General features: G+C 39.5%; 1 protein-coding gene across 3 annotated transcripts; it reads left to right on the plus strand.

The window, feature by feature from the left end:
* Positions 1-2,103: 2,103 nt before the first annotated feature.
* ECI2 (enoyl-CoA delta isomerase 2) lies at positions 2,104-27,572 on the plus strand. Of its 3 annotated transcripts, XM_071452717.1 has the most exons (12): positions 2,114-2,258; positions 11,873-11,928; positions 12,420-12,607; positions 16,499-16,661; positions 17,943-18,041; positions 19,748-19,939; positions 20,754-20,823; positions 22,180-22,282; positions 23,874-23,994; positions 25,116-25,205; positions 26,068-26,211; positions 27,024-27,572. In XM_071452717.1, exons 4-12 carry the CDS (start codon positions 16,539-16,541, stop codon positions 27,177-27,179), a joined length of 1,098 nt encoding a protein of 365 aa, XP_071308818.1. In that variant the 5' UTR covers positions 2,114-2,258; positions 11,873-11,928; positions 12,420-12,607; positions 16,499-16,538; the 3' UTR covers positions 27,180-27,572. The 3 variants fall into 3 exon arrangements, with proteins under 3 accessions (XP_071308811.1, XP_071308818.1, XP_071308829.1); XM_071452728.1 differs by lacking the exon at positions 11,873-11,928 and having other exon boundaries at positions 2,133-2,258; XM_071452710.1 differs by lacking the exons at positions 11,873-11,928; positions 12,420-12,607 and having other exon boundaries at positions 2,104-2,258.
* The last annotated feature ends 310 nt before the right edge of the window (positions 27,573-27,882 follow it).

Raw genomic sequence — 27,882 nt, forward strand, 5'->3', positions numbered from 1 at the left:
GCAACCAACTAAATGAGTTCTCTAGGGAGCCCTCTCTAGATTCATTACTTTAGTGCTAGCAATACTACTACAGTAAACTTTCAATTGATATTCATTACGTTACATTTCTGTCGTGATTTTTCTGGCCTTTACAAATAACAACACTAAATTTGTTGTGTTTGTAAGGTTTCAGTTTAAAAAAAGTGTTCCTATAACTTCACAAAACAAATGCTAGCATTTTAGAGCCAAATTCTCTTCTTATTCACAGCATAAACTTTGATGCTATATCTCAGAGCAAAACTCAGCTCACAGTTTGTCTTTATAAGTTCAAAATACTGTCTCTAACAAGTTACATACTTTTAAGCCATGAGTTTTGCTTGATTAGGGGAAAATAAGGATATAGATCAACAGAAGTATTTACTACAGCATCTTCAGGAGAGTGCTCTTAAAGCCTTCTGCAAATGTGAAATAATTTCCCATCACAGTCTAGTGTAGCAGAGATGGAAATTGCTGCTGAGAGGCTAAAACACAAATAAATACCTGCTTTAAGTAGGTCTGCTAGAACTGTAAGCCAATAAAGGTTGTTTCTGAAATTGAGAAATGCTAGGCTTTTAGATCTGTAATCATGAGTAAAAGTCGTATATCAAGTTCAAAGTACACCCATACTTGAAACCGAAGGCTAGCTTAGAAAAAGTCAGCTACATGTGATTTGACTCAGGTCACACATCATGACCTCCACAGTATGAGGGAAAAAAATATGCCATCCTGATTGTTAGTCTCTAACAGTTATGTACTATTTGGAAAACTGTAATCAAACACTTAAGAAAGGAGAACTCTGCAGGTCATTAACAGCTTCAAAACATTTACCCTTGAGGAGAGTCTTAAACACATTTACTTTTGGGGAGGAGGGGGGGAAAGTCCCTAGACTAAAAGGTGATTTTATTAGATTTCTTTCAAAAGGAAACTAACAGAGCTGAGTACCTGAATTGTGAGGATCTTCAGAAACATCTTTCACAGAGCAAGTAACACTAGCTAGGGAAAATTAAATATACCTTCAGGAGCTGAAGATGAAAGAGCAAAAGCTAAGCAATAAACAGTGGTATCTTTTAAATGAGATGGGGCAGACACAGTGTTTATTCTGCCCTCACACAGTGCCAGTGCCACTGACGTACAGACACCAAGTCAATCAGCAGCCTGCCAGGTGATTTGTGTATACAAACAAGAACACAAACATTTTAGGAGCTTCCTAAGTAGAAACTTAGTACAAGTGGCTGTAATTAATGGTGCAATGCCACTACAAGTTGCTATTGGAGGGACTGAGACAAGCTTATGTCTTTTCCTCCTGAAAGGGTTCCAGTTTCCTGTCATTTTGTTTTCCATTGACTGCTCTGGCGACCTTGGCCAACCACCAGGTTTGTGCCACGACTGGTTCCATTTCTGACCCTGCAGAATTTGCAGCATGTGGAACCAACTGGTCTTCTTATTACCCTTGCTGTGGGTGAGTTTAGAGTCTTGAGCAGCTCCTAAAGCACTTTTAGACTCACAAGTTTAAGGCATCAAATGGGATTTTATCCAAGGGTACTGAGGTAGCTGGGGCACTAAGCTGCTCTCCATCATTTATTATCAGTACTTTGGGAGCTAGAGAGGAGGAGCTGGAGAGGAGGAGACTCAAGGGTGACCTCATCACTCTCTACAGCTGCCTGAAAGGAGGTTGAAGCCGGGTGGGATCAGCCTTTTCTCCCAGGCAACCAGTGACAGAATGAGAGGACATAGCCTCAACCTGCACCAGGAGAGCTTCAGGCTGGATATTACAAAGAAATTCTTCACGGAAAAAGTGAAGACATTGGAATGGGCTGTCCAGGGAGGTGGTGCCATCACCATCCCTGGAGGCGTTCAGCTGCACGAAGTTCATCTAGTTCAATTGGTGCCATGGTTTAGCTGACAAGGTGGTGTTCGGTCATAGGTTGGACTCGGTGATCTCAGAGGTCTTTTCCGACCTAAATGATTCTGCGATTCCCGGGCACAGCCTTAGAGCACTGCCACACACAGCCGGGCCCACCTGCTTTTAAGGACTGGGCGGAGCTCGGTCTCGGCCTCGGCCCCGGCCCCGCCTTCAGGCCGCCCTCAGGCCGCCCTCTCTGCGGCCATGGAGGCGGTGATCCATGCCCGGGGCGGGGTTTGCAGTCTCCTCCCCTCCCGCCTTCATTTTCCCCGGTTATGGCGTCCGCGGCCCTGACCTTTGTCCGGAGGCTGTGCTGGCGGCTGCCCTGCGGGACAAGGTGGGTGCCGATCGCTGTGGGGCTGCCCGGCGGGGCCCCTCACGGGGCGGGCGGCAGCGGCGGGCCCGGGGGTCTTGGTGCCATGACGGGGCTGGGCAGTTCCCGCTGTCACCCGCCGGGGCTCGGCGTGCAGAGCCGTCCGTGCTGCCCTGCCCTGCCCTGCCCTGCCCTGCCCTCGCCGTGCCGCTGCATGCACCGGGCTGCATGGCCCCGGCTTTACTGCACCGGGCCGGGCGCCGCTCTCATCCCAAAAACGGGGGAAATCGCTTTCTGCTACACTTGGGGGACCCCTCCGGCAGTGCCAAGCACCTTTAAGTGTTTCAACACAGAGTGGGAGTGGGAAACCTGTGTTTGATGCCTTCCTGAGGCAAATATTTCGCCACCAGAAAAATTGTTGATTAGGCTGGGGGTGAGGTATCCATGTACTGAAATGTTTAAAAGAGTGTGTGTGTTCGGGCCTTTTCTTGTTTTCTGTATTTTATTTTATCAGTCCCATAGATCATGTAATAATCCCATAAATGGTTTGGGTTAGAAGGGGCCTTAAAGTTAATCTAATTCAACTTTCCTGCCAGGAGCAGGGACACCTTCCAGTGGACCTGGTTACTCAGACCCCCATCCAGCCTGGCCTTGACAAAATCAAGCTTAATTTTGTGTCCAGCTAATTAGGGCTCCTCGCTAAGACTGTTCTGGCTTTCCAGACAATCACACAGTATCTTCTACGCCTTTATTTATTACATATCGTCTTTAAGCGCCTTCAGAGTTAGCTGGGCAGTGGAAAGCAGAAGGGGTGGCTTGAGTTGCAATTACACTTGGAATTGTGTGATATACATTTTTATTGGAAATTCCACTGTGAAGTTGCTTGTATACGTTGCTTATAAAGTTGGTTGTATATGAGTGAGAATCACAAAGTATGCCAATTCATAGAATTTTCACTTCCAATTAAAAATAGCTTCATACTCAAGAAAAAGCAAGGTATGTTAAATATACTTGGTAAACAAGTTCCTAAATAGAGTAGTGAAGCAGAGATTGTCATATCAATAGATTTAAAGATGTGTGATACTCTGATTGGTAGCAACATTCAGATTTGACTGTTAAAATGCACACTTTCATAAATGAAATGCTTTTACTCAAGTATCCAAATATGTCTGTTAGGCATGAGCACATCTTAGCCAGAAAACTGTAAGACATTTATGCATTAAATTGTAATATTTTTTCACCCAAAGCTTTGTAAGAACTTATTTGAAGTAAGTACATGAACATTCTAAGACAGAGGGAGAAACAAAGAGAATTGTGTGACTTCTGCCCTCATTTAAAAAAAAGAACTCTCTAGGCAAGCTGTCGCAGCTAAATTATATTAATTTAATGTAGCTAAGTTGTTACAATGAAAGTGAGGGAAAGCAGTTCTAAATTGGGAAAGCACGTAAAAGACTGGCTGCTGATCATCATTAGGCTGGTGGAGTCAGATGTATTTGAAATTACAAGATTCTATGTGAGACACCAGTTCATAAATCAGTATTTATTAATACATCCTGAACATGGGTTCATGTTTTTAGTATTTAATCAGCTATAATAAAGAAAAATAGTGCAATTTTTCTAATGCTGGAGCACCAGAAAAGTGAGCCTTATTTTCTGTCTTAGCAGTATGCAAGAATTTTATCAAAGACACTGTCAACATTGGTGTGCTGGTGAATTTAGGAAGCATTTTTTGCAGTCTAAACTTGGAAAAAAGACTCTCATCCTTGAAACACTGAAAGAGAAAGACTTGTACAAATATAAAGGCAAACCCCAAGAATTGCTCTTACTTTATTTTGTTTTGTTTGTTTTCCGAGCAAGACATTCAGACATGGAACTGTGGGTTCCACAAGCTCTTCTTGTGCTGCCCTGTTGCAGTATATAATATTTCAAGTTTAAATTCATCTGAGATGGGGGGATGCTGACACAAATGCGCATTCAGAAGAGTCTTACTGAGGCCGTATGCATTTGACAGTCTTTGCACTCAGATCTTTGAGGTGGGGGCCCCCCAACACCACTGCTGTGAAGCCTTATATGCACTTAGGGCAGGTCAGACAGACCAGTGGGCACCAAATGCTTGGTGTTGAGAAACCTCCATCTGTGCTATCCTTGTTTTGGGGGTTTCCTTTGGGCTAGTTGTAGTGTGATCCCAGCACTGAATGCCTGTCAGTGGCTGGGGGACATCTCCCAGTTTTATGTAGTTTAGAAGGGATCTGACTTGTATGTGCCAAGCACAATCTGGGGGAGTGGAGTTGGCAGCAGTGCAGAGACTTTCTCCATGAGCACTCTCCTGGTCAAACCCAGACAGTAACATAGTCACACCCAAACTTCCTAGTGTGTTCCTTGGTGTTTCAGCAACTTTAAAGGAGGTCAGATCTTGTCAAAAACCAATTTCCCATGAGCTATTCTTCTATATCTCAGAAAAGCCTTTTTCATAGCAGCACTATTAAATGCTGGTCTTTAAGTAAAATGAATTGAAAGCCAGTTAATTTTCTCTTACACTGTTGGCTTCTCCTTGCTTCTGTAGCCTTGTTGGTCTCTCCCTGGACCTGGAATACTTCCTGCTCACAGTAAATCTCCACTACACTATCTGGTTTTCAGCTTGGGAGGCAGCAGTCTTATGACTTCGAGTTCACTTCCCCCTGTCTCTTGAGCAGCATTCCAAATCTCTTCTTGGCATCTGTTTATCATCTCATGACAAAACATCTGGATGTTTATATCCCACCCACATGGCAGGAGCTCAGGTGTTCCAGCACAATGCACAACAGTCCTTATTCAGTCTCTGCAGCCTTCCTGTGCTTCTGCCTGGGAGTTTTTTGATCCTGCTCCCTGAATTGCATACTCTTTACTTGGTAGTGCAGTTTTTTTTTGCATTTGTTGGTCATTGTCTCAAGCACCCTTTAATAGATGTATGGCAAAGCAGGACATTATAATCCTTCTTTCTTTTCCTTTACCTCTCTCTGACTGCTGACCTACAGCCCCACAGACAACAGCTATGGCTCTTTTCTGCCTTGCTTCCCACTAAGCCAGTGAGGTGTAAAGTCCTGGGTCTTTAGAGCCCAGAGGCTTTGCTTTGCCATGAAATTGTGCTTTTATAAGGAAGTTGCTCCACTGAGAGCAGAGGTAGAACTGATCTCTTTGATTGTGCTCAGGGGCCTCCTTCTTAAAAGCGGTTCAGTATTCCAGGTCATTCTCTGAAAAAGCTTCTTGATTTCTGTTAATGATGTATCACCTACATCACAGGTTTTTATTTGGTTCTTTTTAATATGTGAGGAGCATGTAAATACATTTTTCCACTGCTACAGACATGCAATAAAATTTCCTGCATTTGAGGAGAGCTGTGGATGCCAGCACACCCAGAGGACATGTAAGCCTTGCCTTGTGGAAAACCTCTTTGAGGCTACTGCCATCCTGGAGGTGCCTCTGGTCCTCTTTTCTGTTCTGTTTCTTTTTCCCAGGTTTGGCCATGAGGACCTAATTGGCCTCAGAGAGGGAGTCTGCCTTGTATCCCTGGTGGGGAATGTATAGTTCTTTCTGTCAGTCCTATTCAGATAGTTGTCGTTGGGTATGGACATACAAATTTTAGGAACTTTGTTCTGACGTTCTCATGCTGCCTGAGCAAAAAGGGCACTATTGCCTCTTCACCCACTTTCCCCCCACCAGGCCCTATTTCTATATTGTAGCAGCTCTCCTTTTCTTTCCTACTGTCTGCTGACATCCCTAATCCAATTCCCTTTACAAGGAGAAAGACTGGATTTTTTGCAGTGTTGCTATGAAGAAATAAATCAGACTATATCCTTAAAAACCCTGTTTGCAAACACTCCTGAGTCTCCTGGGGGTGTGTACCAAAACCTCTGGTGCTGGCAGTAGAAGTTGCTTTTATGCCTGAAACTTTTCCCCAGATATGGGTGAGTTGGATCTTGTTTCCCTCCTGATCTCAGTGAGGGAAACAAGACCCAACTCAACCCATGTAGGCAGCAGATGTCCTGCATCCTCCTGAACATCTGCCTGCTGACTTCCCCGCTCACTAGCAGTTGAATGGGAATGCCTCCTGGCTCACTGGCATGGGAAATGTGTCCACATACAAGGGTTGTGTCTCGTCCTCAAAACACAGACCCTAATTCTCCACCAGGAAAGCCCTGTGGAGTGTGGTTTTTACTCACTGATGCTGTCTTACACAGGCTCTTGCATTTTGGTTTCTGACTCTCTGAAGTTGTGCCTCTTGGTGCTGTATTTCAGGCTGCTCTAGTGTGCCTTGCTCAGCTCTTTGCTATTCGCTATCAACCAACATCTTTTTCTGTGACAGATTTCCATGTATCAGCCTCCTTGGCTTGTGCTGGATTCTGTAGTGCTCAGGTATTCTTCTCTGCTCCTCCTGCTCAAGATAACCATGCTTATCTTTGCAAACTTCCTTTTGGTAGATCAGGTCTGTAGTTACAGTTGGTGTTTGTGATCTAAGTTATGTGGGTCACAGACCCTTGCCTGGCCACCAGAAAAGCAAGCAGAACACACACCTATTTTAAATTTTAAAATAGATTTAATAGATTTTAAGCCTATTTTTCCCCTAAGCTTAGTCTTTTCTGTCTTGGTGCAAGTCAGTAGGAAGTTTAGAGAGCTCATCATACTTTTCTTACCTTTCAAGTAGTAATTTTTTTTTTTGTTTTATATATTAAAGAAACCACTTTCTTTCCTTTCTTGAAACCTTGTGCCATTTGACTTTTGCAGTAGGTTTTTGCAAAATACTGGTAAAATCAGCTTCCCCTAGCATTTTTAAGGTAACTTTCAGAGTCTTTCAGAAGGGTTCTTCATACCACCAGTGGATCTTGAATTTCTCTTTATGGGCCAGGATTCTGAAACATAGCCAGTGGAATAAACTAATCTGCTGTGTTTTGAATATTGGGCTTAATTCGTCAAAGGTATGAACGACTAAATCTCTTGATGAGAAGCTTTCTCTGAAAATACTTGTTTTAATTGCAGGGGTTACTACATCTTGTCTGCTCTTGCTGCTTTACCAATACAACTTAAAAGACAAAAGGTAGTGGTGAGATGATTGGATAGTTTTTCAGAAAAGTGTCTTGGTAAACTTCTGTCATTATGTAAGCACACTCTTAAGCTATTTTGAATGGAAATACACACAGCAGTTAAAATCAACAAAATGTAATCCAGAGCAGCAAAGCTGTATGTAGTTGAGCTGGATTTCACAGTCCATAGCTAATATCAAGCCAAGATGTCTGGAAATCCTGAGGATGGATTGTTGTGGAACACAGCCTTCTGAACAATCCCAGTTTTCTAGGACTCTCTTTATATGTGAGATGCTCCATCTTTGTGGTTCTTTTCTGGTCTCTTTCCAGTGTGACCATGATTCTTGTACTATGGAACTCGGGACTGGATGCAGTAATCCAGGTATGGCCTCACCAGTGTTGAGTAGAAGAGATTCCATTCTTAGTTGTGAATTAAAATTATTTTTTGAGGATTAGAAATATTGTGTTGTATGGATTCTTTGATGATTCTTTGGCCCTCCAACAGAGCAGCTACTGTTTTTCTGGTATGGTGTTCTGATAATATTTTTTCTGGCATAAGGTCTGGTCTAAGAGCAATTTAGCTTATAGAATGGCCAACAATTCTTGAATAATTTGGTCCTTGTGAGCTAAGCATTAAACAGGGCAAATTTTAAATTTCAAATATGCTGTCATTTCATACCATGATACACATGCTTGTAAAATTCTTACAGCTTCAAACATGTCAGTATAGTCAGCTTGTTTCTGAAGCAAAAGAATGTTTGGTTTTGTGTTGATTTTCTTAATTGCTAGTATAAAGCCAGACAAAACACCTTTATATTCAGAGGAAGAACTTCCAAGTTATACGGGTTGTCCACCTCTTTCCCAGATCAATAATTCTTCATGAACTCTACCATGATAGCAGAAGCCAGTTTGACAGTTGTATCCTTGTCAAGAAACCATAAGCCATTAATATTAAAGTATACGTGTTCTTGCTCTCCATACAGCCAACACGATTTGTCCCTGCAAGCCAAATCAAAATGGCATTTTCCCTTCTCCACGGATTTTGAGTATTTGTTCATAACTTTTTGTTAAGTCACCTTGGATAATGATGTGTAAGGAATGTATTGGAGTTTGCTGCTCTCCAAATGCTGCAAATAAACTGAGTGGTTCTCAGCAGATGTCACATGCATGAGTATTGCAGCTCTATATTTTTTCTGCTGATGTTCTTATTTTTAACTTTAAAGTGTGTTTCTGTCTGTAAATCATCCTGCTTTTAGAGATGTCTTACATGGACTGAGCATATACAGGAGGTTCTCTCATGATTTCCAGTCAAGTCTGCTGGAAAGAGAGAGTTCTTATGGAGATTTCAGGAGATGACCCTAGTGTCCCTCCAAGCAGCTGTGATGAGGGCATAAATAAAACAAAACAAAACTGTATGTGTATAGAGCACAAAGATCAGATCACTTCATATCTCAGTGAATGGTAATCTAGAGCCTTCATTCTTAGCTGTTCTTTAATGTTGAAAAAGAAACTATCAAGCACAGCTGAGCCACTTGCACTAAACAACAGTGATTCAGCACTTCAATTTGCCAACAGACACATAATTATCATCTAGTTTTTATATGTCAAAACAGTGTAGGAGTGTAAAATAGTAAAAGCTGATGAGGATTTATACACTAAACTTGTTCTTAGAACAACGCTTGAAACATTCTAATGTAAAGGGGAAAATAATTTGGCTTTCATTTCTTTCTGTTTGTTAAAGTAGCAGTAAGTAAATTGTTTATAGAGTATTTGAACTGATGTTTTCTACTAGTAAGATACATTGGAAATATGAGAACATTAGAAACATTCTTATTGCCTAATAGCAATAAATTTTAGGTACTCCACGCTGAAGTATAGTGGGGTACTTCCAGGGATTATGCTGGTGGAACAGGAAGGGATACGTCTTGGGGATTTTTTAGGAAGGCTGGAGTTCTGTCTACTGAGTCATCAACTCCTTCATGTTGTTGCCATGGTTAATAAAACTAGGTATTTCCCCAAATGAACCAAATACATTGATGTCTAGAAAATAACTTTGATGCTGATAAGACCCCATGGATGGAACAGGGACTGTGAGCACACGTGCAAGAACTCTGAGCAAATGTAATTCTAAGCATTGTAACCAGCAGCTATTAAGCTAATTTATTAAATGCTTTTAACAAATTTGTTCTAACGTGCCGTGGTCAGATCTGTTGTTATCTCAACCCTTTGTGCCCCACACTGGGCATCAAAAAAGACTGTTGTAGTTTAACCCCAGATGGAGTACCATGCAGCCACTTGCTCATGACCTCCCTTCTCCTAGTGTTCACTCCACATTTCCCAGTATAAGAGAAGAAACTTGAAAGGACAGACCTAAAAATAAAAGCCTGAAGCAATTTGCCTTTATTAGTGTAAAAGTTGTCAAGCTGAGGTTTCTTTTAACATTATACACAACTCCTGTTTGAAGGAAAATCTGCCTATACAACTTAAAGGAAGAGTGCTTTGCAGCTGAAAGTCTAACAGCAGCAGCAGGCATTGTTGATTTGGTAGGCACACATGATAAAGTAATTCAATAGCAAGAAAAGAAAAAAACAATCTGAAAAGAGTATATGGTGAGAAGTGTGTATAGTTGATATGAATTTCTTTGGGAACAGCCTGTAATAAGATGGCATAAAGAAAGAAAGGTTTACCTTTCTTCTACAGCCAGAAGAAACTATCCAGAATTTATCTGTAGATACACCATCTACACTCTCCATAGTTCTCTTTTATTTTTCCAACAGTAAAGGAGCAATGAGTGTTCCAAACATGCCACAGGATGCTCATTTTGCTTTAGCATTTTCAGGTGCCTCTTCTTTTTCCCAGCTCAGGTATAGGTAGCTTGTAGGGAGAGTGTGACTGGGGAGATATGGCAGAAATGAGTCCTCTCACTTTAAGCAGTATAGGAAAAGCTCTTATATTGCTGTATAAATGCTTGGGCTATGTAAAAAATTTATGAGTCCTTAATGTTACATTATTATCTGTTTGGTTTCAGTAGAATATAATCAATGGCATGATGAATGATAACTTGGGGAACCTGCAGATTAAAATTTTCTAATCATTTTTATGTTAACAGCATAGACAATAGCTTCCTCTTGTCAGCAAAACAAAGTGAAGTACAACCTTAAATTTACTGCATGCAGAAAATGCTGCAAGTGAATATGGAAAATGATAAATATTTTCCTGGTTACCAAGGAAGCGTGTTACTGCTAATGCTTTGCTCATTGTCATGATTATTTGGTAATTAAACTTTGTTTTTTAAAATCTTGTTAGAGATTCTGATATGAAGACTTGGTGGGGGAATGAGAGAAGTTGGTGTTTCAGGTCAGACTTAAATCATTATTTTCAGATGGTTCACTCACTTTCTCATGGTTACAGTTTAAATACAGGTTTCTATTCCCCTTCCTTACACTCCTCATTTCCTAGCAGTTGCTACAATTGCCAGTGGTGACAAGCTTTTGCACCAGCTCTGCTCCTGTGCTCCCTGATGTAGCTGAACTAATGATCCAAAGTTGCTATTCCATCTCCAGATCCCTTTTGCCCTCCAGGGAGAAAAATCAGGAAAATTTTAAGGGAGGATCAAAGTGAGAGAAGTGCTACTGAAAGAAGGGGAATGAAGCCTGAAGCTGGTTGGAGTGGTACTGTCCAGGCACCAGCAGGCAAGGACTGCCCCAGTGACCTTGGCAGGGAGCACGTGTGGTTCCTCGCTATGGATGGATGTGTCCCCACAGCAGGACAGGGAGCAAGGAGGTCTGATTTGGTTGCTCTCCTCCTGTGTGACTTCACAGCAGTCTGTAAGAGCAGCACTTGCTGGTGCTGGGGTAGGTGAAGCTCTTAGGATAGGTTTTAGGCACCTGAACCTTGTATAAAAATTGGAGGTCTGGCTGGCACCTGCAAATCAGGTGTGGGTTGGGCTGGGAAGCGTGTGCTGTCTCTTCTTTGCAGGGATTCAGGAGAGGCATGCAATCAGAAGCTTGTTTTAGGTTATAACCAAACACTGAGCACCATGAGGTTTGTGGGAATTGATTGCTTTGTGTCATAACTAAAAGAACAAAAATACCCATAACTCTTCAAACAGCACCAGCAAACCAGTATTTCATGTAATTTTCTCTTGAGATGGAAAGAACATGAGCAGAAATAATGCTGCTTTGTGGTGCTGCAAAACTGTGTGTGGGAAATGGCAAGGGGTGGTTGCCATGCCCTTCTCTGTTCTGCATGAGGAAAGTGTGGAAAGAACAATGGAAAAAATTACAGCACCTTGAGATCATGGCAAAGAAGGGATGTTGTACACATGGTCTGAAGTTTTATACATAATGGACAAAAGATGTTGCAGGATTCATCCAAGTGACAGTTTAATGTGCTTCTTGCTACTAACACAACTTCCTGTTCTTTTTCTTGCTTGTCTCCCTAAAGCTACTTAAGATAATGTAAAATGAGTGTTTTCCATTTCTGCCAGGAGTTTTAAACCCAATGTGTATCTAGCACCACCCGCTGCTTTTAATCCTAATAGGATTTTTAACTGCTTTTCTATGTGCTTTATTTCCCCAGGATCTACTAATGTTTAAAAGGAAACTTGTACTAAGTAAATGGAAAATAGATTTCAGGTATATCGCTCCCTTTCTTTTGCTGAGTGTGTCTGATATTTCCTGTGCAAAGAGATCTTTTGACTTCTATTTAATCTTTGAGGAGAGTGCTGTATTGCTTTAAAAATTTGAAAGTGAGCAGTCAGTATTTTACAAAAAGTTGGCATTTTTAACTCTTCTAAAGTCCTTATGCAAGGGACAGAACTACACAGAAGTGAGAGGCCTGCCTTTGACAGGCTTTGCAGTCTTTTTGTGAATAATATGAACAGTGAGAAATTACTTTCAGTGTAATTGCAGTCCTAAATTTAAGAGACATTTGAATGTTTATTGCGATAAGGGACATTTAAGTGAACAGGTAGAGTGAATAGGATGAATGAGGAGCCTCCAAGGTATCCTGAATGACTGAATGGCAGCAAAGAGATGTCTGAACCAAGGGAATAAATACGGAATGGTTGTCAACCTGCATGTTTCAGGTTCAGACAGTGATGCCCAGGATTTATTTCTTTTTTCAGAGTGTACAACCTGCGAAGTCCCCAGTGACTGGTCTTGCAGGAGAGCACAGGCGTTTGTCATGGACTCTGACTGCGCTGCCAAGTTGTGACTCATCTTGCTTCTGTCTCTCTGGTGGGAGCTGGCTTTTTACCCAGCTGGGGGAGGTTGCCCAGCCCTCACCACTCTTCTGTGGCTGCCTACAGTGAAGGTAATTTGTAGCAGTGGGGCAGTGGCAACTAACTAGGCACTTGGTGCAGGGCAATAAACAGGAAACTTTGTGAAGGAAATGATTTCACTTTGTTGCAGTGAGTAGATGAGAAAGAGAAATACAGAGGGGCTTTTTGGTTGCCTTTCCTAGGCTTCTTTTTCTGCTTGGATTAAAAGCCTGTATGTCAGGTTCCAGGCTCTGTGCCTGCCTTGCATGGTTTCCACAAAGTCTTGTGTGGCTGCTGAAGTGGGGCATGAATTTGCCCAGTGAGTGACTAGGAAGGACTCAGTGTCACAGCAAGGGAGCAGCAGATGGAGAGAGCAAGCTGTTGCACACTGTACTGCAGCAGCCTCTTCTGTTCCTCTGTCCTTGGGACTGTGGCATGGCACCACTGTGCAGTGCCAGAGGTGGCAGTGCTGCTGTGCCTGCTGAGAGGTGTCGAGTCGTCTCTTCATTCTGTATGATCTAATTGGGATTGAGGGGCTTTCTTACTGCTATTTGTGTGTGCCTCTGAAGAATTAAGTCTTGCCCAAGATGAGTTAATTGTGAGATAAATTAATTTTTTCTTTGTGTTTTCATCCTTTGTTGTTATTTTAATAGAGAAATCATAGTAATCAGCTTAGCCTTAGCGTGTTGAGAATTGATGAGCATCTGTGATGTGTAGGAAATGTCTGTAGAGATCAGAAGGCAGAAGGAATGGGGTGAATCATCAATGTCCTGCAGAGATCTGAGCTACAAGCAGCAAGGAAGAATGAAAGATAAAAGGTCTTTTCTTATAAACAGACTTCATTAAACACCTAGGTTGCACAATTTCCTATTACAAATCAGTAGGTAAGGAGGAAAAGAAGAATGAACCATGAAGTATTTGAAGCAGATAGATAACAATTTTACCAATGTAAAATTAACCCAAACATTTAACTAAGCAAAAAGTGAATATAACCAAACAGCAAAGTTCCTCTGAGCCTGGACTTACTGAAAAATCATTCAACTTTTCCCCAGCCAAACTTTTTTGATTCTCCTAATTGTTTTCTTTTCATCTAACTTCTCTACTTTGCATCCTTAATAAGGAGTAAGTAACTGTGACCTGCTAAATGCAAAGAAACTCAAACCAAACCAGCCTTAACCATAAATATGTGTGTTCATACCTTCAGACCAGCTGCTATGGCATCCTCCTCTCCCTAGCTGCTCAACTTTTGTTAATTTATGATCATTATCAAATTGTATATAAAGGAGATTCTTAAAGCCTTTTTATGATACTGACCATAGCCAGACTGGAGTGAAATCCAGATTGTCAAACATGGTGTAAACCCAAATCTCCATTTTTAAACACAGGATCTACCTCAGTCATTTCCTAGACTGACAAGAAAATTTGTAGCAGATACACAGATCATCTTGGGGACAGTAGCATTCCAGTAATTCCAAAGATGGATAGCAAAACTGGAGGAAAAAAAAGCCAAACCAAAACAAGCTTTGTTGTCTTGGTGAGTCTTCCAGCACTCTCATTTCTTCTTCCTGTTAATGTGGCTTTAAAAACACATTTGGGAGTAAGAACTGAAAGTGTCATATTCTGGCACTCCAGGACAGACTAATGAAAGAGATGCAGTGTTAGAAATCTTGTATCTGTATCCATTTAGGTGCACTTTTCCCTGTTGAAGGTATTTTTTTGATGCTGGAAACAGAGTCCCCAAGTTGGCTGAGTAACCTCCTGGCTATTTAAGGGATGAACTTGTTAAACTCTGACAGGGTTTTCTGAACACACCAGTTTGAATGTTGGTTACAGTGAGAGTTGTTTACCCTGTGTTTGTCTGGGTGCACTGTTATCTTAATAAAGGCTTACAGCTGATCAGCTTAATTAACGTGACTTTCTGTTCTTGCAGCCTTTTCTGATAGCCTGTTCCATTTTGTATTGTTCAGATAGGTTTCTTGTTACTGGCATAAGGTTTTGAAGCAAATTTTGAAATCTTTTCACTTTGAAAGAAATTCTGTGTATAACAAAAAATATTCTTTCCGTGTCTGTTATTCAAACTTGGTATCTCCAAAATATCAGAACTTTGACTTTATGAACAAAGAAGGGCTTTGGGTAATAGGACATAAAAACAGTAGGTCTTACAAATATTTTTATAAGACATCATATAGCTGCATAAAATTAAAGAGAAATAAAATTAATGGGGAACAGTTCGCATTCTTCATACTTCCTGCCCACAACTTCTAGGCTTTCAGCAGAAAATAAATTTTCTTTAGAAAATTAGAGCAATGAGGACATTTTTGAGGTAGGCAGTAGAACATCTTTTAAATTCTCATTAGGTGTGTATAAAAAGGCAGTATTTCCGTGATTTTTAAATGATTGTCCTGTAACTGAAATATTAACATTAAATTGATTAAGCATTCTGTCAGTCTCCATTTAAGATACTCATTAATTTTTAAATGAGACTGATTACAAAATCTATCATATATGACGTTCCAACATGACAGGTGTGTCTGTAAGTTAGAATAGGGAAAGTTGGCCCTTCTATCTTTTTACTAGAATAGAGAAGAAAGGTTCATACGTAAACTGCAAGCATTTTTAAAATAGTCAAAATGCTTAATGTATATTGCAATTTTACAAAAACAAAAAGCTGTGACAGCATGCTTTTGCCCTCTTGAAATAAATCAAAATGCCTAGGAAAAAAAAAGTAGGATGAATGCTTCCTCTTAAATTTCTTGTATCTACAGTCATCTGGGCCTATAATGTAATGGTGTTGACATTTGAAAGTTGGCTTTTGAGTCCAAACTTTACTGGAGTAAACCTGCTTTTACGAAATATTATAGAATTGGGTTAGGTTTGCTACTTTTGGGGGAGGTTTTGATGGAACTGCCTTTTTCTGGTGGGAAGTTGTTCTCCCAGAATATTTTGACTACCTTTCTTTTTCTCAAGTGTCTACAAGCTGGTTTACTTACAGTCCTTTTCCAAAGTACATATTGAAATTAGTCTTCACTTGTGCTGCCTTGAAAGGAGAACAGACTTTCAAATTTAAGTGTTTCTAGCTAGAAGCATACACACTTGAAAAGATCACGAAGGAGCAGCCAGGCTGCATACTCATCTTAATTAATGGATGTATAAAGCTGCTAATCATAGAACCATTTAGGCTGGAAAGGGCCTTGGAGATCATCAAGTCCAACCATCAACCCAGTACTGCTAAGTCCACCCCTAAACCATGTCACCAGATGCCACATAGACACATCTTTTAAATACCTCCTGGCATGGTGGCTCCACCACTTCCCTGGGCAGCCTCTTCCAATGCCTGACCACCCGACTGGATATTAGGAGGATTTTCTTTGCCAATCTAAGCTTCCACTGGTGCAGCTTGAAGCTGTTCCCTCTCATCCTGTCAGTTGTCACTTGTGAGAAGATATTGACCCCCACCCAGCTACAGCCCCCTTTCAGGCAGTTGTAGAGAGTAACAAGGTCCCTCTGAGCATCCTTTCCTCCAAACTAAAAAACCCCAGCTCCCTCAGTTGTTCCTCACAGGGTTTGTGCCCCAGACCCCTCGCCACCTTTGTTCCCTTCTTTGGAGACATTCCAGCACCAAAATGTCTACCTTGTAGTGAAGAGCCCAGAACTGAATGCATTATTCAAGGTGCTGAGTACAAGGGAATGAGATTTAAATAATTAATAAAAATTTAAAATTTCCAAAGGTTAATTATATCACAGCAAAAGCAAACTTCTAAAGCAACTTTCTTGTGACTTTTAATATGTTTCTTCTTCGTGTTAGTTTCTTCTTCTTTTTGATTAGTGTTGTATGTAATGTTTCACATTTACTTTAAATGTCTTAAAAAGCAGTGTATTTGTTTCTCCTCTAGTCTTGCACAAAAATGAAGTAATGGGATTTTTTTTCCCCCACTTACTCCCAGGCCAACACAAGCTGTTCATGTTCCAGTGATTCACCTGCACATGACTGCAGCCACCATGCAGGTCAGCCAGAAGGACTTCCAGAAGGCTCAAGAACAGCTGAAGCTTTTGAAAAAGGATCCTGGGAATGAAATGAAGTTGAAACTCTATGCCCTGTTTAAACAGGTAGGCATGACTTGACTTACTTTGTTTGGTAAGGAGCATTTATAACCTGAGGGGATGGGCCTATAAAATTTATTTCAAATACTGGCGGTTCAAATGTATTGTGTGTTAACAGGCTCCTCATTTTATGTGCTCAAACTGTGTTCCTGAAATGTCAGCCCCTTAAAACCTAAATTCTGAGGGAAACCAAACATGTTTTTTCATGCTTTCAGTAGAACCTTTATTCAAAGAAATAGAGCAAAATTACATCCATTGTGTGATGCCTTCCATATAGCAATATTGATTCAGCTTTGCAAAATGGCTTATGTCTAGGAAAAAAAAGAGTAGGCTGAATGCCTCCTCTTAAATTTCTTGTATCTACAGTCATCTGGGCCTATAATATAATGGTGTTGACATTTGAAAGTTGATTTCTGGAGCTTTTTCCTCTTTTTTTTAGTATGGTCATTGTAGGTTTTGTTTGGGGCTTTTTGTTTGTTTATTTTTAAATCAAGGAACTGTTCCTCCACAGTTCAAGTGAAGGTTATTCTTTACCACAGCATGAAAGGAGACCTTTGAAGAAATAACTTTATGCCCATAGCAGGGCTTGTATTGGTATTTTGTGAAGTATTTGTGGATCAGGACTGACTACAGGGTCAGTACAGGCTGTGGCTTTTTATGTTGAGAAAGACAATCAGTAAGTCATTTAAAAAACCTTAAAGACAGCTTTATTGTTTAATAATAGAGAGCTCATTAATGTCTTCCTTTCCATTCCTTTCTTCTTTCCCTCTTTTTCCTGTCTCACACTTGAAATATTTCTTTCCAATAGTTTATTTTTCTTCAGGAAAAGGGATCATAGAATACTTCAGGATAGCTCAGACTCTTGCAGTTCAGCTGCTCCAATGCCCTTGCTCATAGCAGGGCATACTTTGAAGTAAGATCCAAATTAATAGTTCCTATGAAAAGGTCTCTTCACACAGGTAACAAGTTTTAAACGTTCTTTTATAAGTATAAAATTTTCACGGTTTTTGCGGCAGGAGAACTTGACATGCATGGGGGTTTTGGAAACCAGCCTCTCATATTGGCTAGGTGCTTCTGGAAGCCCAGTACAATATTAGAAATAGCAGACACTGAAAATCTCACAGTGTGTGAACTGTCAGAAAATTGTCCGACCCGTATTCCTTCTCTCTGAGAGTTCAATTCTGTGTCCTGATCAGATAGGCATTCAGAACAGACATCAGATTTTCTACCAAATCATCTGAACTTTAATCAAAGGTTTAAATAAGTCTGTTTCTCTCTCTTTTTCAGGCTACTGAAGGTCCCTGCAATGCTCCAAAACCAGGTATGCTGGACTTTGTCAAGAAAGCCAAATGGGATGCATGGAACTCTCTTGGCAATTTGTCTCAGGTGACAAAACCCATAATTTCACTTAGATACTTTGTAGATTACTCTGCCTGGTCTTGAAGTGCCTGGTCTTTAAGTGAGTAGCTGATGACTAAAAATATTACATGCTAGTTGAGCATCTCTACTTCACCCATCAAAATGTTTCATACTGTATTCCTCTATCACTTCCCTGCTTCAGTGTTTGGAGATTTTATTTTTAGTGTGTAAGTCTCATTCTACATTATTACTGCCAGCTCGTAACTGTGTAAGAGATCTTAGGTGGTGACTTCCAATGAGAATAGTGGTTTTTGTATTATGGTGCATTCTGCTCTTCCCTTTAAGAAGGATGGATTGAGCTTCTCACTTCTTACAACAAAACACAAATCTCTGAATTCAGCATATTTATAACTTTGCCATTTTAAAAATTCAGTCTCTTATGCTGTTGACTAAAAGACTAGAAAAAATTGGTATATTGAGAACCTCTCTTCATTCTTTCTTTCTCAATATATCTTGATATTTTTAGTATCTTTCATAACCTTTAGAGAAGTCAAGTGAAGCAAGCAGGAAGAATAAAGATGCAATAGATACATAAGCATTCCTTTTTCATGCAGGCTTTAGTAAGTCTGACTGCATAGAGCTGCCATGGTTTCCTCAGCTGCTATTAAATGAAGGAAACAAGCTTTTCAAATCATCTGTGTCAGTGTTTCATTAGGCCTGCTGCTCAGTAGTAGTTGCTGAGCTCAGTCAAAAAGATTCTTTAATATAGAGGAGGGGTTTTGTATTTTTCTTTTTTTTTTTTTAAAGAAAATATGGTTGCATAATCTCATGTATATAAGATATTGTTCTGCTTTGGGTTTTTTGGGGTGCATTTTGATATTTTGTTTAGTTTGGGGTTTTTAGGGTTATTTTTGAGATGGCCCTGCAGCTTTTATGAGTAGTCTAGAAATACTTAAGGAAAAGAATTGGCTCCTCAAGTTAGAGTAGAGAGTGGATACACAATTTAATGTGCTACTCATTATGGACTATAGAACTGTTCAAAGTATGTTATCCTTTCAAGCCAATAAGTTGTAACAACCAAGTACTTAAAATTCTTCTGAATTACTGCTTACTTTAGAAATAGGGAGATAGGATTCTTTAGGCTTCTGTGTGTCATGTTAGTGCTAAATGAAAACGAATGTCTTCAAGCAATTTTAAAATGCCATAAGATCTATTTCAGTGATCTTATTTTCAGCAACACATATTCTAAAATAAAAACTTTTGTTGGAGAAATGTCTGGCTGGAAAGCAGAAACAAAGGATCCATAGAAATGTGTAAATGCTGGGAATATGACAAAGGTCTCTCTGGAATCTTAATCATGGGTGGGAGCACTCTTCCAGCAAAATAAATGTCATCATCCCAGCATCTATGCACTTTTCCTTCTGTGAATCTATTGCTGCTGCCTTTAAGGTGACTTAAAGCATGTTCTGCAGTGCTCAAATACAATATGTTCCCTTCGTCTCCCCCCTAACTGGAATATATTATAATGAAGATTTTAATTTTCTTTTGCCTGAAGCAGTCACCTTCCCCTTTCCCTCCACCCAGGTACCCATTTTATTGGTACTGTAACTGATTTCAATTTTCCCTTTTCATAATCTTCTGTGTGTTATTTTCTTCTTACTTTTTAAAGTATTTTTTCTTTTTTTTTTCTTTTTTTCCTACCTTATTTTTAAATTTCTTGTCTTTTGTTGCAGGATGATGCCAGACAGAAGTATGCTGAACTTGTCTCAAGTCTGGTCTCTGCAGAATCTGCTCGCGAGAAGAAAGAGGCTTCTCCAGAAGAGGGCAGACACGATGGCTATGAAACATTAATAGTTACTACCAAAAACAATATCACAAAGATAATGTTTAACCGACCTGATAGGAAAAATGCCATCAACCATCAGGTAAAGAAATGAACTTGTGAGGATTAATGATTTTGTTCTTTCTGAAAAAGCTACTTTAATCTTTACAGGATCCTCACTAGGGGTTCAACAGAACTGACTGAAGCATGGTGGTCTGACCTTTGTGAGGGATCCAACAACAACCTAAGGAATAAATATCCAGTACAAAATGAAATCATTCAGCTAAAATTTTACAGATTAGGCTTTTCTGTGTCTTTTGATTTCTTTCAAACTTAGTATAGGATTATGGTCTAGAGTAAATTAAAATAGCAAACTGCAGGAAGACTGGCCTGTGTTTTGGATGCAAGATTTGACTACCATGTTGAGTATAACAAAGCATTTATGCAGCCTTTGGCTCAGTACTGCTGCACGTATGTGTAGGTGATCTTCTGTTTCCCACAGTTATCTTCATGAGTAAGTCCATCCTGTTGAAAGCATCACAATCATCCTGGTTCACAACTGCAGAAATACAAGAGCAGGGTCTTCACCCCACTGCTGCTGATTCTTTAGTATGTTATTTTGTCCACTTAAACTGCTGTATTGAAATTAGCTGTTTCACGTGAGTGCTTGTTTTTCCAAAGGACTTTATTTTGTCCTTTAGATTTGCACTGTAAGTTTTCAGTATTGCAAGCGTGTGTCTTTATGGTCTGAAGTACTTCACATGTAATACCAAGCTTTCTGTGCATGACAAATTTTTCAGCAGTTAAAAGGATGATAGCTAATCTGTCTCTTGAGTTCCTTGTTGTCAGTGTCAATCTCATTTTTAGGTTCTTTTGCAGCATCACATTTGTACTTTGTTGATTTTCCTTTTATGCAGATGTACAGAGAAATTATCAAAGCACTTGAAGAAGCTGGAAAAAATGATTCTACCATAGCAGTTATAACTGGTATGTTTTATATATACCAAGGTATAGTACTGACATGAAATACCTACCTGTGTTTAGAATAAGGTAAAACTAAGTGAGGAAATCCTTTCCTCTGTTAACAACCAAAGGTTTTCCGAAGTGTCTTGGCAAATTTTCTTTAAGGTGGTGTTTTAAATTCTCAAGCAAGCTTGCTGTTACATCAAAATATCTTTTTCACCTGAGAAGATGGATATGGAATACTCCTAAAGGCTTTATTACTTTTGAGTTGCTGCCTATCTGGCCCATCCTCATTGCAGAAAAGTGTCTTTTTAGGAAATTAGCCAAAACTCAAGTTTTGGCTGGTAGCTAAGTAGTGTGACTTCAAGGTGAATTTGGGCTTGACCCTGTTTACTCTGAGGTAATTGCTTGCAAATTCTTCTCCACTGTCTGCTTTACCAACACCTGGTTCCCATTCCCAGGATGCTGGATTTCCTTTCTGTAGCACAGACTGTGCACCTCAGCCCTTACAAGATAAGAAAGACACAACTGAAGCTGGAAAGTCTAACACATTATATAGCTGTGAGTCAACAGCAAACAGCTCTGTAAAACCTTTCTGTTCCTTTTCACACAGTGAATAAGAGCACTGCAGTGTAAAGTAGGTCTCATCCTGTGAATGTCCTCATGAAACATAGGGTGATTTAGGCAATTGAGTCATGCAGTAGTCAGCTTTTAAATGCTTCTTGCTTTTTTGGTGGTGCCTCAAATTGACTTATGCATTGAATACCAGCTTATCTGTTTCTTACTGAAGAATCCATCTTCCAATACAGTGATTTCAGTGCAGTGCTGTCAGTCTTATGCTTAGATTGCTGTGCCTTTTTCTAAATAGATCATAAAAATCTGAAACTCTACCATATACTAAATAGGTTATTCTGTCTCCTTTTGATTTCTTCATCAGTTTGAAGGTGGGTGAAGGGAGGTGCATCAACTTACATTTCCATTGCCCTGTTTAAAAAAATGTTTCTCTCATCTAATTGTTTGAATGGTTGCAAATTGACAGAAAAACACCCTAAGGAAGTGTGCAGGGAAAGAAATAAAATATTTTTTCCATCTGATAGTTACAGAAAAAAAAAAAGAAAATTAATTTTCCCCATCAAATATTTCACAGCTAGCATTCTTTGGCTTTTACTGATTGTTTTTTTCAACAAATTGACAGTCAAAGCATATATATAAGCCCTAGATGTCCTTTAAGTTATTGTGTATATTTTGAGAAAATCCTTATAATTACTTAATGCTATTAGACACTCAGGATGAAATTCTTTTGTAAATGAGATAAATCAAAGCTCTTCTCTTTCCTACTCAGAAACCATTGGTACATTTACTCCTATATGTTCTCTGCAGGAAATGGAGACTACTACAGTAGTGGAAATGATCTGAATAATTTCACTAATGTCCAGCCTGGTGAAATGGAGAAGATGGCAAAAGATGGAGCAGTATTACTCAAGTAGAACATCTCAGTTTCATATGTACATAAGTTACTGTAATGGGAAAAATATTATTTGCAGACATTGTGAGAAAACAACAGCAGAGACCCAGATTAATCTACTTAGGTGACTGTGTCCATGGGCTCACCATGTGCATAAACACAAAGATCCTGTGGGAGGAAGTGGTATTAATTGTATGAAATAAATAGATTATTATTAGAAGTCTTTTTAAGTGCAGTGATGCTAAAGACTTGATTTCCTTGTTTAGTCCCCAAAGTACATACAGGTATAATGACAAAAAGATTGTTTTAACTGTATGTGAAAAAATTGTGGAGTTTTTGATATCCAGCAGTGTCTACGCTTCCAGGAAATGCCAAAATACCTTCTCTGACAGACTTCTTTGAACAGAGACAGGTGTAATGAGCTTGTTCAAAATTGCCCAGTAATTCTGGGATCTCGGTTCTGCCTTTAAGTTTTAATTTACCTGTTAAATGAATTTATTTTCTAAGGCTGAGTAGATCTGGGATATCATCTCACATAAGGGTCTGCTTCTTTTTTTCCCTTACTTAAGCAGATTTTGTATTCCCTTACTTCTGTATGTGATAATTGCATCTGAGAGATGCTTGCAAATTGGATTGTTTCCTTAGGCACTTGGAAACAAGTGCCTATATATATAAACAAGTCTATATATTGGTGAAAAAGCTAAAATACACAGAAAATCAGCAGTTTTGGTTTATGTTTTAAGATGTACTGCAAGTAAAGTACTTAGTTTTGCAGCTTTTACTTAGGTGAGCTGTCTGTGGATCACAGTTGCCCCTCAAAGTGCTTATGATGAAGTGTGAGCCTGTTGTGAAGATGTTACTCAGTGGTACTTGGCTAGTGTTCCAGCCTGTGGTGTTTTGTAGGGTGTTCAGCACAATGCAGGGTCTTGTGAGCTTTATGGTCTTTAACCTTGCTCTTGTGAGAAGTTACTATTACACAGGCACAGTGTTCACTACAACCAATGCACAGAGAAGCCAGAGAAATGGAGTTCTTACAACATTGTTCTCTTTTGGAAAATGTTTTATTTTGAGAATGCATTTTGCACCTCTTGGATGGAGAAGCAGCTGTCAGATGAAACAAAATGCTGTTTCTCAGACGCGTGCAGAAGAGCTCTAGGGAATTCTGTGTTGAGGTAGCATCACAGTGTGGTGCCTGTTGGGGCTTCACTGCAGAACAGAGTCTGTGAAGGGAATTGCTGTCCCATGGGTGGAGTTGGGATGGATGCATAGGCAGAGGGCTCTTGTCAGTGTGCTGTATTCACCAACTGTAGCTGAAGAGGAAAACACTTCCATAACTTGATCACATAGAAAAGCTCTGCTGACATGTTTGATTCTTAGTACATGTTTGATTCTTAGTTGCTAAGGAAATGCAGCTGTTTCAAATAGTTCTTATTTTGTCAGAAATAATTTCTGAAAGGCTCAAAACCCATACATTACATAGTTTCTGTCTAGCTCATGGGTTTGGTAATGCAGTGTCTAATCACATGTTTTGCAATTTGTTTATATTGGATGAAAAACACTTGAGGTGTGTCTCTTACATCTTGCATCTTCTGTTTTACCTTCCCTCTAGAGACTTTGTGGGTCATTTTATTGATTTTCCTAAACCACTGATTGCAGTGGTAAATGGCCCAGCTATTGGAATCTGTGTAACAGTCCTTGGTTTGTGTGACCTTGTCTACGCTTCTGACAGGGTAAGTACCTTGGATGGCCTATCCCAAGACAGTCTTAAAGCCTCTTTCTGTATTAAATACTATTTGATTTGGGGTAATTTGAAAGAAAAGAACTCTTCCGAAAAGTCTAAAGGTTTTGTATATCACATCAAGGAACGCCTACCTGTATTAATAACCAACACAGGGGTGCATCAGCCACTGATTAACAACCATGGAATTTCTTGAATGGCTTGAAGTTCATACTTGAACTTCCTTTTACTTGTATGTATAATCATTGATAAATGCATCTTATTTTTGCCTTGTATTTTTTTCTAAATCTCTGTATGATTATATTAGTTGCATACTTATTATCTGACATAGTTTTCACTTTCTGTATATTTGTGTTTAAAATCCATGGCAAGCTCATTAATATTTAGAGTCTGCTAGTACCTTCCTACCAGCACTGGGACAGCTTTTGCTTGAACACTTGTTAACAGTTTTTGGAGGATTTCTATAGGATCTAACCTAGCTTTTCACTTAGATTATCTTTCATGACAGTTTTCCTATTACCTTCAAGTTTATTGAAGCCTTCTCAAAGTTGATTGTTCTCTGTTCTAACAGATTGTTCACTGTTCAGTTCTGACTTGCAATTACGGTATTATTTTGTATGACTCCTTGCTGCATTTCTGGCACAGGCTTTTTTTAGATTTGCTTAACATTTGGTGAAAAAAGATTCAGTGAATAGAATTTTTCAGGAGAAGAATAAACTTGGTGTGCTTCAGAATGGCAAAAATGCTTTTTGCCTCATAAATTATTTGGAATATGTATTTAATAACATTTAAGGCAAATGTGCATGAACATCCTTTCTGTAAAGATTTTGCACCTACACTTTAGTTTCTCTAAGTGCTGTATTGAATAAATGTAGCTTCATCAGTAGGGTTGTTGGATGTGGAAATGGAGTTACACAAAGTTGACTGTGGGGTGCACTGAGAGGATGAAGCAATGTTACCAGATGGTATTTGAAGGCTATTATGGCAATAGTTCAGCTGTGTTTGGTGAACTCTGTCTCAGTAGAAGATTTAAAATTAAAATGAAGTCCTAGTATTTCAATTCCATGCTTTGATCTAAGGTTTCCTTTATTTTCTTCTCTTTTTTTTTTCCAGGCTACATTTCACAGCCCATTTAGTCAACTTGGGCAGAGCCCAGAAGGATGTTCCTCTTACCTGTTTCCAAAAATTATGGGCTTAGCCAAGGTAAGAATGTCTGCACAGCCTGTGGGATCATCTGACCTTTGTGTGTTGGTAACCTCTGATTGTGACAGCGAGGGTAGTCTTCTGTCCATAGTCTTAATTTCTCTATCTATTTTAGAAATAAGGAAACTAATTTATAGTAAAAAGAAAAAAAAAAGGGGAAAAAACCTGAAAAATCAAGAGACAGCAGAATCCTTTTTTTCCCTCAGAACAGCATAAATCCTTTTTGCTTCTTTTGATATCCAACAGAAAAAATCTGGGTAGTTTTAAATACTTATCTTATATTTCATGCATTAATATAATTTTGAGTATTAGTATTTTGAGTAATTAGTATTTTTTGAGCAGAGTTTAAATCTATAAAGAGCAGAGCATGTGCTTCATAGACATCCAAGTACCAAGAATAGTCTGTTCAGTGAGACACAGCCTGCCAGTACATGTTCTAGAAATTTTGGAATCACTGCAAAAGTGAACAAACACATTTATGATGAGGTAATTTCAGATTGCAACCTGGAGCTCTGCTCAAAAAGACATGCACAGTCCTAGTGAACAGTAGAAGCTGTAGGCCAATCCCTAGTGATTAAGCCCAAGGGTTGATTCTGGGGTGTGAAACTTGCTTAACCTTTTCTTTATGGCCTGAATGATGGGACTGAGTACCCTGCTCAAGCAGGGCCTTTGAAGTAGACAGTATCTGGAGGTTCCTTAATAATTACAATAATAATCATCACCATCTATTCTGTGTTCTTTTCAGAGGGCAGATATTAACAAGCAAGAAAGTAAAATGAATGTGATGTGGAAGCATGCAGCTTCTCTGTCAGATAACTCAAGTCTTGTGTCTTGTTGAATCACGCTTTTTTGTTTTTTATAGGCAAGTGAGATGTTGCTTTTCAATAAAAAGCTGACTGCAGCAGAAGCCTGTGCCCAGGGACTTGTGACTGAAGTCTTCCCTGACAGCAGTTTTCAGAAGGAAGTTTGGGCCAGATTAGAAGCTTTTGCAAGCCTCCCCAAAAATGTCAGTATTTTTCATTTTTCTCCACCTTGTAAGCCTGTAGCATTCGCAATTCTTCTGCCAAACCTATCCTGTCGCTTGGTTTCACTTCATCCTTAATCGAAATAATGAGGCTCAATATAATTTCCTTCAAGCACAGATTGGTCCCTCTGCTGCTGGGAATCAGATCCTTCTCTTCTACTCTGCATCTAAGACACTGCACTGTCCACAGAGATGCAGTGGCTGAAAAGTTTTAAAAATTAACTGATTAATCCACCTGTGCAGTGCCTCTGTGAGTGCCTTAGGTGGCTTCTTTTAGGTTTTTATTTTGGCAATATTTTATATTTAAGAATCTTACCACTGGTTCTGCAGTATTATTATAGGGTGTGCACCCTGGGTACTCAAGATGACACTGAGTGGCTTTAATTTTTGCTGAACTCAGTGTTTCTGCTCCCTAGTTTAGGATTTCCAAGAATACTGAAGTCATGGTGGTCTTGTGTTTCCTTGGACAGGAGGAGACAGCTATGCCAGCTGCTGGTAATGTGAGTGGCATTTGGCACTGCAGACAGTGGGTTTTGTTTCTTTTGCCCATCTACCCTGATTATGAGCACTTATGAGCAAACTGCTGGTTTGCTTCCCATGAGCCTTCTCCACCTTATTAGCAGTCTGGGGAATTAAAAACAGCAAATATTTCCAGCAAAAAGGTTGACTAAAAGCTAGGAGATCTGATGTTAATGCATTTGGGTTAGGATTCCAGTGTGGGTTTTGTATTTTCTGAAGCATTAAAGTATAAAAAGAAAACTTACCTTCCTAATGTTCCTCTCTTTCTCCTCCAGTCCTTGGCAGTGTCCAAGCAGCTGTTACGAAGTATGGAAAAGGAGAAGCTCCATGCAGTCAACAGCAGAGAGTGTGAAGTGCTGACAGAGAGGTGGTTGTCTGATGAATGTGTAAATGCTATTGTCAGCTTCTTCCAGAAGAAATCAAAACTCTGACCTTCACCAGTAGAGTAATTCACCATCTGGCAGTAGCCTAATCTGCCCTCATCATTGATAAACTTCCTCTTCAAACAGTAATTCTTATACCTTTTCATGTGGTATATCTGTTCTGAGTACTAGGTCAAACCTGGTTCCCAAAATTAATACACTGTTATGTGCCTTGGATCCATTATGGATGTTTAGATTGGGGAAAAAGGTTCATTATTCTGTAGGCATCAGTGATGTTTCTGAATAATACTAAAGCAGGTTGTCTTCTAAAGGAAGCAAGAGATTCTATAGCACTCTGTTTTAATAGCTCTTCAATAAATATCTTATGAATGATTCTTTTTATTTGTCTGGGGCAAAGGAAATACTGTATTAATGAAAAAATAAATAGAAATATTTAATTACCATTGTGGTGATTCTTATTCTTTCTGTGAATCATCCTGAGTGAGAGGGCAACTAGTTCCTGGGAGCCCTGTTAATGTAATAATCTTACAGAAATTCACTTGACTTCACATTCAACTCAAAAGCTGTTTGTTTTGAGCTTTGTGGGTCTAATCCTCAATGTATTTTTCCATTAATTGCTTCATATGACTCCTTTTCTCTGGAAAAGTGTGATGTGTTTGCTTTCCTCATGGGAAAATGCAGCCTGTGATAACTTGTTGATGGATGAAACAGCAGAAACAGGGATGCCTTGATCAGTAGATGCCAGCATACC

Source organism: Agelaius tricolor, unplaced genomic scaffold (genome assembly GCF_023055355.1).
Source record: "Agelaius tricolor isolate 1412-34295 unplaced genomic scaffold, bAgeTri1.0.p SCAF_2, whole genome shotgun sequence".
Lineage (NCBI taxonomy): Eukaryota > Metazoa > Chordata > Aves > Passeriformes > Icteridae > Agelaius > Agelaius tricolor.

What these genes read in the sequence shown, in the direction of transcription:
- ECI2 (XM_071452710.1), top strand. Translation starts at nt 2,197, where the DNA reads ATGGCGTCCGCGGCCCTGACCTTTGTCCGGAGGCTGTGCTGGCGGCTG. An exon ending in TCTATGCCCTGTTTAAACAG is followed by an intron (nt 16,662 to 17,942) that starts GTAGGCATGACT and finishes TCTCTTTTTCAG; the next exon opens with GCTACTGAAGGTCCCTGCAA. An exon ending in TTGCAAGCCTCCCCAAAAAT is followed by an intron (nt 26,212 to 27,023) that starts GTCAGTATTTTT and finishes TTTCTCCTCCAG; the next exon opens with TCCTTGGCAGTGTCCAAGCA.